Source organism: Parus major, chromosome 5 (genome assembly GCF_001522545.3).
Source record: "Parus major isolate Abel chromosome 5, Parus_major1.1, whole genome shotgun sequence".
Lineage (NCBI taxonomy): Eukaryota > Metazoa > Chordata > Aves > Passeriformes > Paridae > Parus > Parus major.
The window spans coordinates 59,945,687-59,965,580 of record NC_031774.1 but is presented as its reverse complement, the minus strand read 5'-3'; the positions used below and the strand labels follow the sequence as shown (position 1 = coordinate 59,965,580).

The 19,894-nt window shown below is 44.4% G+C and overlaps 1 protein-coding gene and 1 long non-coding RNA gene across 3 annotated transcripts in view; one reads left to right on the top strand and one right to left on the bottom strand.

The window, feature by feature from the left end:
• On the top strand, window positions 1–1,386 carry LOC107205906. The gene is made up of 2 exons (XR_001522191.2): window positions 1–317; window positions 808–1,386. It is a non-coding gene; the product is annotated as an uncharacterized LOC107205906 (long non-coding RNA).
• MAP4K5 (mitogen-activated protein kinase kinase kinase kinase 5) overlaps window positions 1,245–19,894 on the bottom strand; it is a 56,840-nt gene continuing 38,190 nt past the window's right edge. The window contains exons 14-33 of one of the 2 annotated variants that reach the window (XM_015630991.3): window positions 19,176–19,234; window positions 18,703–18,764; window positions 16,212–16,256; window positions 15,251–15,293; window positions 14,467–14,677; window positions 13,876–13,973; window positions 13,732–13,773; window positions 12,967–13,051; window positions 12,763–12,842; window positions 11,429–11,489; window positions 10,618–10,620; window positions 10,414–10,528; window positions 10,223–10,281; window positions 8,885–8,988; window positions 8,356–8,533; window positions 7,085–7,153; window positions 6,596–6,688; window positions 5,968–6,038; window positions 5,677–5,732; window positions 1,245–4,307 (exon numbers count right to left, since the gene is read on the bottom strand). In XM_015630991.3, coding sequence (XP_015486477.1) covers window positions 4,220–4,307; window positions 5,677–5,732; window positions 5,968–6,038; window positions 6,596–6,688; window positions 7,085–7,153; window positions 8,356–8,533; window positions 8,885–8,988; window positions 10,223–10,281; window positions 10,414–10,528; window positions 10,618–10,620; window positions 11,429–11,489; window positions 12,763–12,842; window positions 12,967–13,051; window positions 13,732–13,773; window positions 13,876–13,973; window positions 14,467–14,677; window positions 15,251–15,293; window positions 16,212–16,256; window positions 18,703–18,764; window positions 19,176–19,234 — 1,622 coding nt within the window. In that variant the 3' untranslated portion in view covers window positions 1,245–4,219. The remainder of the gene's footprint in view (window positions 4,308–5,676; window positions 5,733–5,967; window positions 6,039–6,595; window positions 6,689–7,084; window positions 7,154–8,355; window positions 8,534–8,884; window positions 8,989–10,222; window positions 10,282–10,413; window positions 10,529–10,617; window positions 10,621–11,428; window positions 11,490–12,762; window positions 12,843–12,966; window positions 13,052–13,731; window positions 13,774–13,875; window positions 13,974–14,466; window positions 14,678–15,250; window positions 15,294–16,211; window positions 16,257–18,702; window positions 18,765–19,175; window positions 19,235–19,894) is intronic. The other variant, XM_015630992.1, reaches the window with a different exon arrangement.

Sequence of the window (19,894 nt, the reverse complement as noted above, 5' to 3'; positions counted from 1 at the left end):
CCATGGCAGCCGCCGGGCCACACGCTGACTCCGCGCCTGACGATCCCCCCCGGCTTCATGGAGCCACAGAACCACTCATGGATTGGGCTGGAAGGGAGCTTAAAGAGCATCCAGCTCCAACCCCCCTGCCATGATCATGCTGTCTTTGCCCCTCTCCGCCTTTCCAGAGGATCGCTAGGTTTGACTCCGTTTTCCGGCGGGGTTGGAAGAGGACAAGGACACTTCCACAGGGTCTGCCAGCCTCAAGCAGCGCCCGCGCTTCCCTCTGGCACCCAGAGGTTTTCCTGGAACATCTTCCCACTGCTCCATTATCTCAGGTCTCTGTCACTGAATGGGCTCCTGCCAGCAGCCAGACCCTTCCTTCGGTCCAGCTTTTCCATCCCTGCCCCTCCTGTTCTCTTTCCTGGTGCACCCACCTGGGACCCTGGCTCCTCATCCCTCTCCTCATCCCCTGACCAAGGTGGCCTTTTGTGAGGGTAATTGCTTTCAGTATTAGATCTGAATATAAATGTGGGCATCTCACTCCATCTCCTGCCTCCCCCCTCCCCAGTCCTTTCCGGAGGTGCTTCCCAGCTCAGAACAAAGATCCACTAATTCTTTTTCTTCCCAAGCCACATTCATCAGGGATGCGCAGTCCTCACATTCCAGCTTTTGAGACTGACCCCCATAGATAACAATCTCCAGCAGAGGAGGAATATTGCTGTATATTTATTTATAAACATAACTGCCAGTAACTGGCAGTTCTTGGTGTTATCCAAAGGCACATACATTATTTTTTTCAACCTCTTTTTCCCTCTACCTCAGCAGATCCCTGAAGATCTGGGATACAGCACCTGAATCAACCAAAGTGTGAGGACAAGATGTGAACTGCTCTAGATCCTGCCGAGGCTGAGCTGAGTGTTTTCCTACTCAAAGCAGCCCTTCGAAACCCACCAGCCCCAGCTCTGTTCCCAGGTAAAACTCCAGCCTCTGCTTTTCCAGCCAGACATCTCCTGAGTGGTTCCTTAGTGTTTGTTCCCAGGTGACTGGCAGCAGGGCTGGGTCAGGAATAATTTGTCCCTGCTAGTCTGATTTCTCCCTCCTGTGCTGCCCCTGGGAGCTGCTGCTGACTCCCAGCAGTCTGGAGGATGGAGAACAGCGGCGCCAGGCCCTTCCCACAGCAGCCACAAAACCTGGAGAGCGGCCGGATTCTCCCGAGATCCCTCTGACAAGGTATTGTTCCCAGCAAGTCACCACACCACGGATCAAATAAAGCAGTTTATTTGGCATAGACTGAACTGCAACAGAAATTCCCGTGGAACAAAGCCTGGTTACACAAACTGAACGAGTGCAGTTATGAGTCTCAGTTACACCTAACGACTAAACAAGGTAAAAAAAACCACATTTCAGAGTCTCCCAGTCTTGTCCTTTCCATCCAGAGACACTGTGGCTCCCTGATGTGTTGCACCTTTCTTTCTTAAAGAGATGTCAGCACAATTCCAGCTGTAGTTTTCACTTGCAAGGAACTTGGTTAGGAAATCCAAAGAGATTAATCCACAGACTGCTCTTCCCATGCTGTTTGTACTTCCAAGAGCTCTGGGAGCCTGTTTTAAGGCTTTCAAGTCGTGCATCCAATAATTAAAATTTTGATAAATGTTGAACAAGGAAGGAGGGGCTGAGCAAGCTTTTGCTTCATTACCCCCAAGCTCCCCCTGTTAGACTTTCTCAAGCCTGGTTTAAATTCCACAAAAACAAAGATACAGGCAATACCAGACTAAATTCAACAGTCAAACACAAATTATACTGGTCAGAGTCACCGAGGCTGGCTGGGTTGACTATGGAACACACAAATCTGCTCTGTGGTACGGAACAAAAGTGAGGTTTTACACTAGGAAACAGCATCTTGCAGATCATGCCAGAAAAATGCCACTGTCTATGAAACCAGCAGAAAGCATTTCACAACATGCCATTAGAAATGCTTCAACAGCTAAAAAAGCTTTGCTTCAACAAGGATTTTCCTAAGTTTATTTTTTATGATCCAGCAAAACACCAGCCATTCGTGTCAAAGACAAAATACTTTCAGCTCGTTATTTCTGCATGACAGTGTCATGACCTAAGAGTTATTTACTCCAGTTATTCCCCATAAATATTCTGATTTTATTTACAGGTTTCTCTAGTCTTTTAGAGATCTCCTTTAAGTGTTTTCAAAGATGAAGCTGAAATTACTTTCTGTAGTGAATGAGGTAAATTAAAAAGTGTTTGCTCTACAATATCTACAACTGGTGCTTCACTTCACCTTAATTTTTGTTTTGAAGACCAGGAGTGGCACCATTTGAGGTGGAGAAGTAATTTCAATACTAGAGAACTCTATTAAAAGACAAAAATCACACGTCCTGCTTTTAATACTGCTGATCCAATTCCAGCTGACCACCCTTAAAGCACATTTTTCATGCTCTGTGGGGTGATTTGTAAATTTTATCCGTACACTTACTAATTATTAAGCTTTGACACAGTGTCAGAACTGAAAAGTTTGACTTGATTTGGATGTCAAGTCAGTAAGAATTAGTTTGGAATGACAGTGGCTAAAATGCTGAATGTGTGCAGGGCTGTTTTCCCCTCTGGACCTTCCCAACCTGCAGCTGTCCTGAGTAAGGAGCTGTCCCTGAGCCATCACGTGGGCCCAGACAATTCCCTCTGTGTTAAATTATGGATCACGGAGCCAACACAGCACCAAAGCACTCCCAGCTCTCACACACCTTTCCTGCTCTGCTCAAATGACCTGGGAATTCCAGCCTCTCCTTCCTAGGCAGCAGATCTCAGGAGCTGAACAGGCTTTTAGTTAAAAAAATAAACCCCTTCAATTCCAATGTTTCTGAGCTGCTACTGCACCTGCCCGAGGAGTGTTCACATCAAAGCCAGCAGGGTAATGTGAGGTAGTAAAACCAGATGCTCTCCTGGAGTCAGTCTATATTTAATGGTACCTCAAGAATTTTAATTAATGAGGAAGACAAAAGGAACCGATGGGACTCTTCAATGGAGAAAGAGAAAGGAAAAAATAAAATGCAGGTGATGAAAGCTTGGATACAGAATACTGGTTCTTATCATGTTTATTTATACTCCCAGCTGGGGCAGCAGCCATTCCCAAAGCTCAGCAGCTGGAATGCTGCTCAGGCTCAGCTGTGGCTCCAGGCTCCCCTCTGGAATAGCATAAATAAACCACACGTCGTGGGCAGTCGGATACATGATACTTTCATTCATTAAGGATGATGACCTGCTACAATTTCCACTTTCATGTCACAAGGCTTATCCCTAATTTATGAAAATAAAGCATATATGTTTTGTACATTTTTATATATATATGTATAAATATATATATAAAAAATACACACTGCCAGGCAACTTCACACTCACACACACACACACACATGGATATTGTACAAAGCCACCCAGGAGCAACAAGTCTGATATCAATATTCTACTTTGTGTACACACACCCTATGTCTAGGAAGTAAGAAAATCCCTTTTATGGCAATTCTGCAGGCAGAAAAATCAGTACAAAATACTTTGTTGTACAAAACGGCTTTTTTTTTTTTTATACAGGATCACCCAACACGGTAACACACCCCTCAGTAATGCACTACATCCCTACAAGGAAAAAAAAGAATAATCAAATCTTTATACAATTGTAAAAAAAAAAAAAAAAAGTAAGCTGCTCTGCAACCTTCCTTTGCTAAAAGTTAGACATTACCCCATCCTAGCAGCAGATTAATAAATAAGGATTAAATAATCTATTATACAAAGCCATACCCAATGGCAGATTTAAAACCAAAAAGCTTTGCAGATACTTTCACTTCCTACACAAATCTTTGTTTTATTAAGAATAAGACTCAGTATAAAACAGGGCAACAGCCAGCACTAGATCTGTATCTACAGAATAAAAGGAAAATCCAAGGGAAGGGAAATATTTAACAGTTTATGGCACCTTTACTGCAGAACATGTTTCAAGGCTCTGTTTCCCTAGAACTAATGAGTAAAGGGCTCTTTATCTCAGCTTTTATTAAGCAAACTCGATATAACCAACCACACAGTGGCAAGAGACAGAACCAGCTGTTCCCAGCTGCAAAAATGGATTGATTCCCACCCTAAAAACCAACACAATTCCACTGCCAAGACAAGAAAGGGCAAGTCCTGGTTTCCTGGCGCTCCTGGGTCCCTCTGCTGTTTGGTGGGTGAGTGCTGCTCAGTAACTGTTTTCATGTCCAGCCAGGATGTACAGGTTGCTGTGAGCTGTGGGGTTTTCTGTGGGCCTGCTCTCCAGCACAACCACTCTGCAACCAAACACAAACGGCATTCACAGTCAGGGGTAAAAAACAGCTCTTGGTGTAATTCCTGAGGAGGAAACTCAGGGGTTTCTACAAATTGGAGATCAAAGTTCCCCCAGATATCCTGGGTGTTTCATTCTTTAACCAGTTCCCTCATTTTTCAGCATCACTTCTGATAAAAACACTGAAGGACAAGGTACAGTGGAAGGGTTGGAATTGGATGATTTTTAAGGTCCCTTCCAACCCAATCTGTAATTCCATAATCCCATCATTTGCAGCCCAAATGTTTATCCCTCCTACATCTGATCAGCAACCTCAACAATTCTCCTCCCTGCTAAATATTTATCACCTCATGGGCTCACAGGGATCACCATCTCTGCCTTTGTCCTGCTGGATCATGTTCCTGTGGGCCACTCTGCAAAACTGTTCTCTCCCTGTCTTGGCACTCTGACCACTGCTGGGCCTTGACCTCCCCTCTCCCTCCCAAATGCTGAGCATTTCTCTGCACCTCTTCCTCTTGTTTTTAGGATTAAACTTGTCTCTGCCTTTTGTTTTCCTCAAAGAGTTTTCAAATGAAGTCTCTGAACAGCCTCTGTCCCTGATCCTCACTCTGCACCTGAGCAGTTCTGGAGTGATCCAAGGTGAACAGGGGATTCCAAATCTCACTGGAATGGCAGGAAAAGCTCCTGTTCCATTTGTACAGAGATGGAAAACACAAACCAAAGGGTTTGGCAGTTCCAAATGAGGGATCCAGATGAGGGAGCAGAGGATCAGGGATTCCAAAGCAGGGGGTGCTAAAGGCTCTGGGCCACCTGGTCTAGAGGAAGGTGGCTCTGCCCAGGGGTAGAACAAGATGAGCTTTAGGGACCCTTCCAACCCAAACCAGCCTGGGATTCTGTGACTGGAAGTGATTGCTGGACTCATCCCTGTCTATTCCTACATTTATCCCCCTGGCTGGCTGAGAATCCACAAGTGAATGTGTCCAACCTGGGGCAGCTTCTGCTGCAAACCTGGGGACAGCTGCACCTCTTCCCACCTGTGCAGCTGGAAGGGATCAGCTGGATCTTACAGGGAATGTGTGGATTTGGAGCACTGATTAAAACCTGAGTGACTTCTACTTTGCTACTTCCAGAGCAGCCAAGTTTGTTTTTAACTGCCTGCTGCCAAGAGAATTCCCAGCTCACCAGGACAATCCAAAACCAGGAGAAGGCTTTTCCAGAAGTGCACTGGGCACGCGGCAAGCCAAGAGCATCTCTGTCCCTGCCCCTTGGTGCCCACAGACAGAGCTGTGCTGGGCTGGAAGCCAGGCCCAGCTGGGAACTAGAAAAGCTGGTTTAAATAAAACAAAAGGTTTCTGTTTCTGCAGGGAGATTACCTGTCTGAGCCCAGCAGGCGGAAAACCCTGGTTTCATCAGATATCTCCTGGGTCACCTGCAGAAAAATGCAGATATTCAGATCCATTTCAGCAGCAAAAGGAAATTTATTGCTCTGACTTGGAAGAAAAGAAACATTCAGATGCAATTTAATGCAAAGTACAGGACTGAAATGGATGAACTGATGTTAAGCATTGCAGAATGTGAATATTCTCACTTGGGAAGCAGAGAGAAAAGCCAAAAGATCCAGTGGTAAATAAAGAACAGGAGGAATTAAGCTGGAGATCACTTACTTCATCTGACTTGAAGCTCTTGCCCTGCATGCCATGTTTCCAGAAGGCCAGCACACTGTCCTGAAGGCACACTGCAAAGGAGGGACACAATCACACCCCATTCCCTGGATCCTTGTTTTCCCAATGCCTCTGGAGAACCCCTCAGGAAGTGTAAAAATAAACACTGCCAAGCAAAGCACCGTGGGCTGCTGGAAATGACACATCACCTGAATTATTACAGTTACTTCCAAATAGATGGATGATGGAAAATGGGGGTTTTCCATTCAGGGACAGAGAGAGCACAGAGCTGCCAGCTCTGAGTGATTTAATTCTGTGATTTTGAGTTTATTACAGCAGAAATTCTTGTTTGACAGCTACAATTCAAATTTAAAAAAAACTCCTGTCCTAGTCTAAAGATAGCAGCTTGAGAATTAGATTCAAATATTATTACCCTATTAAAAAATGGATGTGCTATTACTGCAAATAAAATCTTAACTTTTAGAAGGCTAACACAGATTTATGTATTACCAAACCACTTTTTCCTGCCCAAATTTTGTTCTCATTGCTATGGAAATGACCAGAAACCAGTCAGGATTTCAACAGTGAGTTCTTAAACCCCTGAGAGACACCAGAGCAGCAAATCACTCACCCACTGACTCGATGCAGAAATCAAAGCTCAGCTCAGAAGCCAATTTCTTGCTTGACTTCAATTTCCCTTGTAAATTCACTATTTTCACAAATTCTCAAGAGAAAGAGAAAAATGAGCATTAATACCCTCTACTGAAAAGGATTTAAGTGTAAAATATAAATTTAATCTTTCAGGCACAAAGAAACACCCAAACTTAATATCTCCAGCATTTGCCTAAAATGAACACAAGAGCATCTTTCTCTCCAAATAAATACAGGAAACTTTGTGCCACTTGCTGTGGTTTTTAGACTGACACAGTGATGAGGGAAAATGGAATTAAAAAAGCCAGAATGAAATCCCACTTATCCATACTATCTTTTGGAAATATTAATAATGTAGGGAGGTTAAAAAAAACCCAAAAAACTCGTGGTGAAGTTCAAATCAACAACTGTGGCAGCCCAAGTTTTGCACGAGGTGTAGTGAATTATCCAAGAGTTTTGTGTTACTCACTGTCCAGGCAGACCAGGACAGTGTCTCTCTCCAGCTGTGTCACGTGAATGGCATCCAACTGCTGATTGCCTGGAGAAAAAAACCAGATTATTTTATATTTTATATTTTATATCACATTAAGAGACTCTGCCCCTCTCCCCTCCAAGCTCTTTGCACTGTGCTCTTTGTTACTCTGATTTTAGTTTTTATTTTCTTTTGGATACTCTGATTTTTAAAGGCTCTAAAATCCCAGAATGTTTTGGGAGAAGGACAAAGCTCTCTGGTCAATTCAAAGCAGGTATTTAATAGGAAAACACAACTTTTACTGGAGAAAACACATTTTATGCTATGGTTCAGTACAGCTTCCTCCGTAGAGAGGCCCCACAATAAACAAAAGGACTTTTAATTCCTAAACCTCCACTCCTTTCCCATAAAACCACATCTGGAAAGATTATTGTGATGATAAAAAACTGGTTTAATAGATTTTTTTTTCTAGTTTTTACTAATGAAGTTAGTTCCTACAGCTGCTAAAAAGCAGTATTTAAAGGTAAAAATGTACATCCAACAAAGGCAAAGGAGAAAAGCAGCTGCAAAGTATCAACCAGGTCTTAAAAATAACCCAAATCTTTGCTTTTTAAGAGCCAGCTGAAGATAACAACCCTGCCCCAAGGGCTGGAGGAGGGACAAGAACCCATTTCTGGGAGATTTTATGGAGGAAAAGAGAGGAAAGAGCAGGAGAACCCAACCAGCAGGCTCTGATTGATGCTTAAGGAAATATAGAAAATTGAAGGTGATTTTTAAGGACAGTTTGTACTGATGTGGGCAGGTGAGCACGACAGAGAATGAGGGAATCCCAGAATAGCTGGGATTGGAAATTACCTTAAATCCCATCCCATCCCATCCCATCCCATCCCATCCCACCCCACCCCCTGGATGTGCAGGGACACCTCCCACTGTCCCAGGCTGCTCCAGCCCCAATGTCCAGCCTGACCTTGGCACTGCCAGGGATCCAGGGACAGCCACAGATCCTCTGGGAATTCCATTCCAGGGTCTCCCCATTCTCCCAGCCAGGAATTCCCAATTCCCAATCTCCCATCCATCCCTGCCCTCTGGCACTGGGAGCCATTCCCTGTGTCCTGTCCCTCCATCCCTTGTCCCCAGTCCCTCCCCATGTGGGATCAGCTTCAGGCAGAGAAGCTGCCAAGCCTAAAGAGTTTCCAAACAGCTCCAAGGAAGGAAGATCCAACATTCCCAGCCATCAAACCAGCTGGAAGAGGGCCCAAGGGCCTCACCTGCCCCGATCTCTGTGAACCACGAGGATGCAGAGTTCAGGTTGATTGTCTCAAACTGCACCACCTGGTTTGGCTCTGAGCCCTTGGAGATGGCCACACACACCATGGGATACTCCTGCTCTGGGATCACCAGCATCTCAAACACGTTCAGAGGGCTGGGCAGGGGGAAATCAAAGTGCTGGGAAAACAAAACATCAGCAGGCCTCTGTCAATTTGCTTTTACCTTGAAATGGCTCTGCAACAACATGCACAAAGTATAAATATACAGAATTTTCACTGCTTTTAAAGCTGGGCAGAAGTGGATCTGTTATTGCCAGTGTTGGGCTTGATCCAGCACTTCAATGACTTTTATATTACTTAAATTACTTCAGTCACAAGATTTTCTGAGTCAAAATGTGTCCAGCCAGATTTTCAAGCGTTCACAACCCACAAATGGCACCAGCCTGAGGTGTACTTTCCATCACAAACTCTGGAAAGGTTATTTCAACAACTGCATAATTACTGAACTCAACTAGAAGTAAATGCTTACCTTTATTAACATGAATTTCTGCATTGGCTCATACCACTGGAGCAGAACAATTCCAGACTGCAATGCACCACACAGGTACTTGTGGCCTGTGTATGGATTTCGTACTACAGAAAATAAAACAAACAGAAAACAGTCATTTTAAAACCCTGCAAGTTCAATGCACTTGAAATAAAAACCCAACCCTACAGCTTTATAAATGAGTTAAGAAATAGCATTATAAAATTATATCATGGCACGATTAGGCTTGGAAGGGACCTTAAAGCCCATCTTGTTCCATCAGTTTCCCACTTGTTGCCTTCTGGCTTCCCATTCCAACATCCACAGTGATTAATATTGTGGCACATTCCAGATAAATTCAATTACAGCTTTAATTAATAACCAGTTGCATTCCTGGAGCCCCAATTCCAAAGCTGAGTGGGCAGAAAAGCTGCAGTGCCTCTCCCTGGGGCTGTGGGAGTCAGGCTGGGATTGGAATAAAACAATTCCCAAGCAGGGAAGGTGGGAAGCTCCAGGGGAGCTCTGACAGCTCATGAAACACAAGAAACAGGCCTTGGGGGTGTCTTTTTTAAGCTCAGCTGGACACAGAAGCAGGAATTCAGGAATTATCTGTAAATGTGGCTGTTGTGGGCACTTTAGATGAGCTGAACAGGATCTCCAAGTGTGCAGCTTTCTATTAATTTTTAGGGGTGGAAAGGTTTGATCTGCAGATGTGGCACTTGAGGATGAGGGTTATGGATGGATGATCTTAGAGGGCTTTTCCAGCCTTGCTAATTCCATGATTCTGATTTCACACAGCGCCAGGGCCAGCACTGGAAAGGACAAATGTTGTGTAGGCAGCCCAAGCTGCAGACAAACCCACAACTTCCCAAACTTTAACTCTTTCTGTGCCCTTCAAACTGCACTTGGGGCTCTGCCCTCCCCAGGCTGCCAGAGATTTTATTCCTACTGATCCTTTCTTGGTGGAAAATATTCAAGATTTCCTCTCTACAAACTGGAACTGGGTCACACCTTGAGCCAAGGTGACAAAGCAGAAATGCTGTTTGTGGATGTGCCAGGGCTCTGGGAAGGATTTAATCCCAATATCCCACCTAACCCTGCCCTCTGGCAGTGGGAAGCCATTCCCCCTTGTCCTGGCACTCCATCCCTTGGAAAAAAATTTCTCTCCATCTTTCCTGTAGCTCCTTCAAGCACTGAAATGCCCCAATTAGGTCATTCTGGATCATTTCCAGGCTGAACTACCCCAATTCCCTCAGGTTTTTTTCTGAACAAAGATTAAAAAGAGTTTCAGACATGCCATGACCAGGGAAATAAATGGCAAAGCTGGGTTTTTCTGCTCACCTATACAGCATTTGTGGCATCCTTTTGTGTCAGGGATCTTGGTTGTTAAGGCAAATTTCCTGGAATAATAATCACCAAAAAATGCATCAGCAACAGATGTCAGGGCCCTTCATGTAACAACTCAACAGCACCAAGACAATTTATGGCTATTTTCATTTATTAATAATTGTCTGTAAGTGAAAGGTTTGTACCTTGGTAATATTTTGTCTGGAAATCTGTGGGTTTGAATATGAGCAGCTAATCCTGTTTTTTTGGCTTGTTCAAACAATGCTATTAAATTATGGGAGTAGAGCTGGAATGTTTTTCCTGAAAGAGAGAAAGGCACAGTTGACATCTCAGCCACTCCTTCAGCACAGAACTGCAATGTTCAGGTAAATGCAATATGGAAAAATTACCTTCTACAAACAGGTGTCAGGTAGGTCAAGTCCAGATATGAAATAAAATGAAAGAAGATACAAATCATAATGAATATAGAGAAGATCATTTCATTACAGTTACCTTTATGTAAATATTTTTTAAAGGCTGTTATTATAAAACAACAATAAATTGTATTAGGATATTTTCTCATCTATAAACCAAGACAAGTGTTTTATAAATCCTGCAGGTTTAAAGGCACAGTCCCACCATCAGCCTCCATGGCACAGTGCCTCATTCCTGTCTGGAATGTTCCATTCCAGCACAACTGATTGCCCAGGAATCAGTAAATCCAAGCAGCAAAACTGCTGGATCTGCAATGCTTGAAAGCCACCTCATTCTCCTTCAAAGGGACACAGCTTTTGTTTTAGGACCACAGAATCCCAGAGTGGTCTGGGTTGGGAGGGACATGAAATCCCATCCCAGCCCTGCCATGGCAGGGTCACCTTCCCCTGTCCCAGGCTGCTCCAAACCCTGTCCACCCTGGCCTTGGGCACTGCCAGGGATCCAGGGGCAGCCACAATTCATCCTCACAAGGAAAAATCCCTTCCCAATCTCCCATCCATCCCTGCCCTCTGGCACTGGGAGCCATTCCCTGTGTCCTGTCCCTCCATCCCTTGTCCCCAGTCCCTCTCCAGCTCTCCTGGAGCCCCTTCAGGCCCTGCAAGGGGCTCTGAGCTCTCCCTGGATCCTTCCCTTCTCCAGACTGACCAAACACATTGCACTCAATCTGGACTTTAAATGTTCCTGTTTATTGATCTCTCTCATCATTTCCCCTCTATTTACACTCACCTGACAGGGACATTAAGGTGTTGTTGATAACGTAGAGCCAGGTGCACTTTCGAGGAAATAACTGTAAAAAAAGAAAGAATTAAATTAACAGAAACACAGGATTTTTTAACTGTGATTTTCTCTGCCTGTTCCAACCATCATTTCTGCAGGGATCCACACTGGAGAAAATCCTGTTTAAAATTGCTGTTTATTCCTGCTCTGGACCCTTAGCCCTGCACAGACAGACCATGGAATACTGGAATAAATATCCCAGGCCAGGCTGGATGGGCTTGGAGCAGTCTGGGATAGTGGAAGTGTCCCTGCCCTTGGCAGGGGTGGGAATGGATGGGATTTAAGTTCCCTTCCATTCCAAACCATTCCATAATTCTAGAACACTCTGTCCTGTGTGCCACTTCCACAAGCAAAGTAAGAAATAGGTGTAGGAGAAAGTGTAGAAACAAAATAACCAATTGGTTGGACACAAACCCTGAGTATTTCCAAGCAATTTTCTGTTTAATAGCATAGCTTTGGGTTTATTCAGAGTTTCCACTGAAAAACTACAAATGGAATAAAAATATCCTCCTGGAACTGGGAGATATTAACCTTGGACAGTCAGGAAGCACTCTGGAAAATGCAACTGGAATTAAAAGTTGAAGAAACCGTTCAGAATGTGAATCTGGAGGGCAGGAATCATCAAATGGATAAAAGGAAATGTGGGAACAAGTGGTGTGACACAAGGCTGTGGATTTGAGGTGGTCACACCTGACCTCTGCCAGCTGGGAATGCTCTCATGGAAAAAGAAACTTTGTTTGGAATGCAGTGAATGTTCTCCCTATCCACCAGTGGCACATCCAACACTTCACTGGGACATAAAAAACCACGTGGAAAAGCCCAGAGAAGACTGTCAGATTAAATAATTCAGGAAAACACACAAGGAATGAGATTCCAAGAACATCCTGACTCTGAAACACCAGATTTAAGATCTGACTTCATGAAATGGCTTTGGAAAGGGTTAGAAAGCTCAGGAAAAGGGGATTAACAACAGCAGCTGAATTAAATGATGGAGAGGTTTACATCCAAGGAGCTGCAATGTGCCATCTAGTGGGGATGCAATGGAGGGAGAAAGGGAATTGTTTTCCAAGGAGATGGAAGATCTGACAGCAGAGTTACACAAACAGCAACTGAAAAATGCAGGAAGGTCAGGGAACAAATAATTTTTAGGTTTTCCTTATTGGCTTTGATGGGAATCATTTAAGCCCCAGAGCCTGGTATCCACTTTTTCCCTCCAGTGCCAGAGTCCATTGCTCCATAATATCCCCAAATCTGTTTTGTGTGTTCAACCCACCAGAACTCACCTGTTCCATGGTTGCTTCGTGAAGTTCATTCAAATTCAGAGTGTAGATCCCCTCTTCTGTGCCAAAGATGATGTACTGATCTGAAATATCAATGGAAAGGGATTATTCCCTTCCCACTTTGGGAGCTTTCAAATGCAAATCTAAAATAACTTTACAAATTTATTTTCTTTCCCAATCCCATCACCAGACCTAACATAACTTTACCTTTAGTATCTGGATGTATCCATGAAGTTGCACAATTAATCTTCAAAGGACAACCATCAAAGACTTTGGAAAAACAGGCTCCCATCTGAAAGACACCAAAACTGAAACCTGAAACAAATTTAGAGTGTGAAGAGTTGATTTCCTGGCTACTCACACACAGCTGAACACACCCAGCCTTTCACTGCTTTTAATTTGAATTCATGGACATTCAAAAATTCAAAGAGGGCTCAAAATGGTATCAACAGCTTTAGGTACCTGCTGGGGAAGAACAATACACCCTGGAGGGATTTAAAATCCATGTGGATGTGGCACCTGGGGACAAGGCTCAGTGCTGGGGGAATGGTTGGACTCAGTGATCTTAGAGGGCTTTTCCAATCTAAATTATTCTGTGTTATATGAATATTGACTATTGCTTATTGAATATAAAAAACATGAATATTGAGTGCTTATAAAATGGCAGATGAAGGGAAAACAGGAAAAACCTTCTCATCACTACAACATTTTCCTATTTCTCTTCCTAAGCAGGGGCTGCCACTGGAGATAACAACTCAAGGAGCCAGGGAAGCCTCCAACCCTTCACATCCAGAACAGTGACAGGAAGGTTTTAAAAAATGGAAACAAATATTGTGGATTCAGCACTGGAAAAGCAACTGGCTGTGAGATGCAGAAAATCCCCCCAAGTGAGTTGGTGCCTTATTCCAGCATAAACCTTCCACACCAGAGAGAGGAGGTTTCTGTAATTCCCAGTGCATGTGGATTTCTTACCAGCACCTTCGGAGTTGGAGGCAAACCATTGATTGCTGGTTTCTGTGGGAAGAAAGAAAGAAAGAAAGATCATAAAACCCCTCCTGTGCACTGATCAGCTCGAGGACACGACAGTGACACCAGCCCCAGAGTCCCAACACCTACAGGGAAATCTCTCTTCTCCTTTTTCCGTGGCAGTTGAGGGATTTGTCCGGGTCCTTCTGTGTTTTCCTCGATGTGTTTCAGCATCCCATTCCCATTGCCTGAAAAAGAGCCCAGTGATGGTTTGCAGCTTATTTGACAAAGTGAAATAGAAAATCTCCTCTCCTCTGTGCTGGGCTGGAGAGGAGGAATGAGCTCTGACATTCCATAGGCACATCTCAGGGAGCTGGACCCTTCCCAGCAGTGTCCAGGCTGAGCTGCACAATTCCCGTTACCCAAACATTCCCTGGGACAAATCCCACTGAGAATAAAGCTGTGGCAAGGTCCTCCCCACACATTCATTGTTTTTCTCCTTCTCCTGCAGGCATCACAGTAATGGGACTGTGTTTCAAAGTCAAGTTTTTCACAGTAAAGTGGCCTTGTTTCGGGAAGAACATCCCCACCATGGGGCAAAGGCTCTAATAAGAACCACACATGGAAAAAGGAAAACTTTGCCTCGTGATCAGCTTCTTTTAAAATATTTTCTACTGGGAACAGCTGGCTCTGGAAGCAATTCCTCTCCCAAGGCAGCTTTAGCACAGGTAAGGCATTTACCCAGGTCGCTGTATCTGGCTGTGAGCAATCCAGGGCTGCTGATGCTGCTGGTCATGCCCATGGGGCAGGAATCTGCTTGGGGCCCACAAACTGGGATGCTCTGTCTCCTGTGGGCTGCTGGGGCTCTGCTCTGGGAGTCTGGGAAGTGTTTTATTGTCTGGCATCTGTTGTCATCTGGGAGGTTTTCCTCAGGGTAATTGTTCATCCTGGGCTGCAAGGGACCAAAGAGGGGAATGGTTATTTGGGAAATGTGAGGAATTGGGAATGGCACCCGGGAAGGATAAACCTCAGAAAAGCTGAATTGAAGTCAGACTGCTGCTATATAAAAATGTATCAGCTTTTTTAATGTGTGTGTGATTTTGGGCACCACAATATAAGAAAGATAAAAAGCTTCCTGGTGAAAGGGACAGGACCTGAGGGAAGGGCTGGAGCTGTGCCAGGGGGGGTTTAGGTTGGATTTCAGGGAAAGGTTCTGCCCCCAGAGGGTGCTGGCACTGCCCAGGGAATGGTGACATTCCCAAGGCTGCCAGAGCTCCAGGACATTTGGACACTTCTCCCAGGGATGCCCAGGCTGGGATTGTTGGGGGGTCTGTGCAGGGCCTGGAGCTGCCCTGGATGATCCCTGTGGGCATTTCCAGCTCAGGAGATCTGAGGCTCCATGAAAATAAAACATCTGACAGCAGAATAATTTCAAAGGTTCCTCTCTGGTGGAGTATCACAGGCAGAATGCAGAACAAGAGGCCATCCCAGCCTGGCTAAATCCCTTAAATCCCACATTTCTCACCTTGGGAGGCAGCGGGGGTGGCCCAGCTCGCTTTAGTGTTGATCTGCAATGAAAAGGACATCAGCTGTCTGAGTTAAACCAAACCCAGAACTCCTTGAGCACTGGAAATAAGATTAACCAGAGGCACAGAAAAGGCAGAGCAGAGCTTTGCACACACAGTGTTAAACTAGAATTGCAAGAGCAGGAGAGAAGCTCATTAATCTCATTAGAAATGTTGGTTTTTGATAAACTCCAGTTCTTTCATAAATACCAATGTTATAGAGCAATCTGTGGGGAAGGATATGCAGTTTGTGAGTGAATAAACATTCAGGGGCTGGATCTCAGGCTGCAGGGAATTAGACAAGGGCCTGGAGTGACAGCACAAGGAGAAATGGTTTTAAGCTGGAAAAGGATAGATTTAGGTGAGATATTGGGAAGAAAATCTTCCCTGTGAAGGTGGGCACCCAGCACAGGCTGCCCAGAGCAGCTGCGGGTGCCCCTGGATCCCTGGAAGTGTCCAAGGCCAGGCTGGACAGGGCTTGGAGCAGCCTGGGATAGTGGAAGGTGTCCCTGCCATGACAGGGGTGTGGAACAAGATGATTTTTAACGTCCCTTCCAACCAAACCATTCTGGGATTCCATTTTGCAGCCTTGATTTTGGACCAGACAAAGATTCTGACACCTGAGCTGTGCAGGATCATCCTGTCACTACCAGGCCTCGCTCACAGCCGATGGATTCATCAACATAAAATCTGCTTTTATGTATCAGACACTTCCACAGGAGCTTTAAAATAACTCAGGAAGGCGAGCAGGGCAGAAAGCAGAGCTTTGGGGTTTCTCCAGAGGATCAGGGAAGGAGCCAAGCGCGTGTTTGGCCTGTGAGAGCAGCCAGCCCTCGCTTGGTGAGGGGCAAAGCCTCCTGCAGCATTTTGAGGGAAGAGGTTTTGGAGCAGAGCAACTGTACAGGAAGGAAATCCACTCACTCTTCAACATCTTCACTCCCATCGCCAAATTTTGTGAGCAGTCCCCTAAGGCAGAATGTTTATAAAATTAAGAGCTCAGCTCTGAGGTCGACACGTGCAACTCAACCCATCCCTGATGTCACTGAGTTTCACAACAAGCATCTCCCAGCCCTTTCCAAAATAAATCATTCTCTGCACTAAGCCCTTTTCCACTCTGTAAGGTCCCTTCCTTCTCCTCACCCACTAAAAATCACTGGATCTCTCTCCCACACCATCAGCTTTCGGTTCCCTACCTGGCATTTCAAATATTGCTGAAATGTCAATAACAGTACAATACAAAAAGAGAAAAAAAAGAACAGAGGAGGTTACTGGGAGACAAATGGAGAAAAGCCTTTAAAGGGAAGTTTCCTTATTTATACACGCACACAAAAGACCCAGATTGTTTCTCACTACAGTGGGAATTTTTGTTTCAAAACTACTCCAGGGAGAAGAAAAAAAAAAAGAAATTGTGGCTAGAGGATCAAAGCAGCACTGAAAATATAACCTTGAAGAAAAAATAAAAACCTTGATAAAATTTTGCAAAATGGCAATTTTCAAGCTGTGTCTTTAAAGGGCAATGACCAGGACAAGCCAGCCAAATTTGGATTAATGTGAAATATCCCTGCAAGTCACTTCTGAGGGAAAGCAGCAGACAGCTGCCAACAGGAACTATCAAAAATTTAAAGGAGAAAAAGTCTTTATTTTTTAAAGGTTCTTGTTGCCCAGAGCAGCTGTGGCTGCCCCTGGATCCCTGGAAATGTCCAAGGCCAGGTTTGACAGGGCTTGGAACAAGCTGGGATGGTGGAAGGTGTCCCTGCCATGGCAGGGGTGGAACTGGGTGGGCTCTGAGGTCCCTTCCAGCCCAAACCATTCTGGGATTCAATGGAAATCATTAATAATAAACACCTCCATAATGCAGGACATTTTTACAAAAGTAATTTTAAAATGCTGCAGTGAGAAAACCAAGGGATCAGCTCCATCACCAGGTACACATTCTGGTATTCCCCTTTCCAGTCAAATAATTCCTAAGTCAAAGCAATCCCTCAGCATCCACTCTGCTAAAAGCCAAAGGGCATGAAAAGCCAGGACCCCCCAGCACACATCCTCTCTGGACATCCCAGGGATTACTCACAACTGCTGGGACTGAGGAGTTATGCATTTCCTGTTTATCTTTCCAACTGGAAGTGGTTTCCAAGTGAGCAGCACGGATTTACCATCCAGGACTGCTGTCCCTGCCCTCCTTCCAAAGGAATCTGTACCTATTTATTGATTTATAGCCCTGGGAATGTTTGCTGCAGCTTTAGCACAGCCTGCTACAGACAAAGCCACAGGAACAGGATCAAATCCTTGAGTCCCTGTGCCAGGAGGAGCTCCTCTCCCTCCCTCCCTGCTCCTGGAGCCCACAGATTCCAGCTGCCTGCAGAAAATCCCAGCAAGGCTTCAACCCACAGCTCTGCAGGGTCACACCAACAAACCCAGGGCACAGGGAGGGGAGGAAAACAGGGCAGGGGAGAGCCAGAGCCCCCCAAACTCCTGCTCCAACGAGACTGGGAGCAGGAAAACCAGGATGTTTAAAAAGACTCAAATGCTGGCAATCTCCACCAGCTTTCCAGGGGGCTGTAATGTCAGCTGACAGCTTATGCAAGGCTTTTATCTGCAGGAAAAAAAGCCAGAGAAATTCACTGTCTGCTGCTGAGTTCCAAATAAAGATGGGAAACAGGCCCTTTGAGCTGAGCAATGATTTGAGCCCAGATATCATCTTTCCCTACATCTCAACCTCCACACTCCTGACTGCAAATCCAGGGATTGCCTTTAAAGGCAGAATCCACATTTTAGCAGCAAAAAGAAGGTACACACCTAAAAAAATTCAGTCCTAACTTGGAGAGAGTTGTGCTCCTGTACTTCAGGCCTGCTTTATCCCAGGGAAACCAGCTATAAACACATCTTTCCCTAAAACATTTCACCCCAAAACAGCCCATGGCTGAGTTATAAATGACAGCCACAGCAGGAGGAGTGGTGCAGTGTTACTGAGCTTGGTAAAACTCAACATTCAGAACTGGTTTCTCCTTCCCTTTCTCGAGTTCAGGGCTGTGCACAGGCCTTGTCACAGGATGTCACAACCACAGTCACGGCTCAGAAGAGAAGTGTGAGGCCAGAGCAGGATCCTGAACTGAGCTCTGCTGCAGGAAATTCACTGTGCCTGTGTTATATCGCTGTCCTGGTCGTGCATTTACACTTCACTCCCCACCTACACACTTAAAACAAGCTACTGCTGGTGGTTGAAAGAGATTAAAAGTCACTTTCCAAGAGAACTGACCAAGCAGAAGGAAGGCTGCACACTGGGTAACATCTCCTTAATTTATCAATATTAAAGTGAATCATGGTTTATGGTTTGATTTTTTTAACAGAACTCATTTTTCCTTCAGTTTCATAATAAGTCACAGAAATAAAAGTCGGTTTTATCTGCACTTACTTGTTGCTTCCATCAACAAAAGGATTCCAATGTGAAGCAAAGTCATTGCCAGCTGCCACAACCTGAGGGTGCAGAAATTGTCATTTTATTTCCCCCCTGTTAAATTAAAGTATTTTAAAGTACCTTTTCCACCCCACACAAAGAGGCCTGAGGGATTCCCCAACCCTGCAGAACAATCCACAAGCAGAAAAATCAAATTCTAAAGAAAAACAACATCTTACAAACTATAAAGCAATTGTTGATAACTTATTTTCTTCTTCTTCTTAGAGTTAAAAGCAGCACCTGGAAATGGTGTCATGTCCAGATCAAGCAGCAATAAGTAACAGGAAAACAAAAATTTATGTGAAAAATGCAGTAAGGGTCACTTAGGGAACTATAAGAACATTTTTCCAGCAAGCTGCTAAGGGCTGAACCACAAAACATTGAAGGTGCTGTGATTTTAATAAATAAAGGAAACCCAAACTTGTCCTCACCATTTCATCCCGAGCTTCTGTTTCTTTCCGTAGAGGGGGCTCAAACTGCAGCTTATCAACTATAAAATATAATAATTTCATAATTAATACACACAATCCTGCACTGGGATTCTTTCAGTGCTCACTACAGTGAAATGCAGGCAAGAACTGCTCTAAATATTGTGTACACAACTCTGAATTTGCCTCTCAAAAGAGCAGCACTTAACTGTCAGCCTCAGAGTGCTCCAACCTGCAAATATGACACCCACAAGAAAGGCCAAAAGCAAATACCAAGTGACAAAAATGAAATTATTTAACCACTTGTCACTTTGAAATGGATGGGAAAGAGGAGAAAGAAGTTCTTGAAGAGCAAATTTCTCAGTGTGTGATGCAGGTGGTGCAGAGGAGCTGCCAGTGTTGGTGCTACACCAAATTTGATCAAACCTGGAGATAAAACCATTTCTACCTTCAGCAATTCAGCTTAAATCCATCAGCAGTTTACCAATATTAATGTTTAGTTTTGAATAATTATTATTGAAGATTCCCATGCTGCTTCTCCAGGGTTTGCTTCCCAAATGGAAAGAGATTTCTGGGAAGGGAATGAAATTTTGAAATTGGAGGACAGAGTTGAACAAACACTGTGGAAAGGAGATGTGGTCAAATAAAAATGAAATTGAATAAAACAGAAAATTTGAAATGGAGTGACTACAATCAAATGCACGGAGATGAAATGAGGTGCA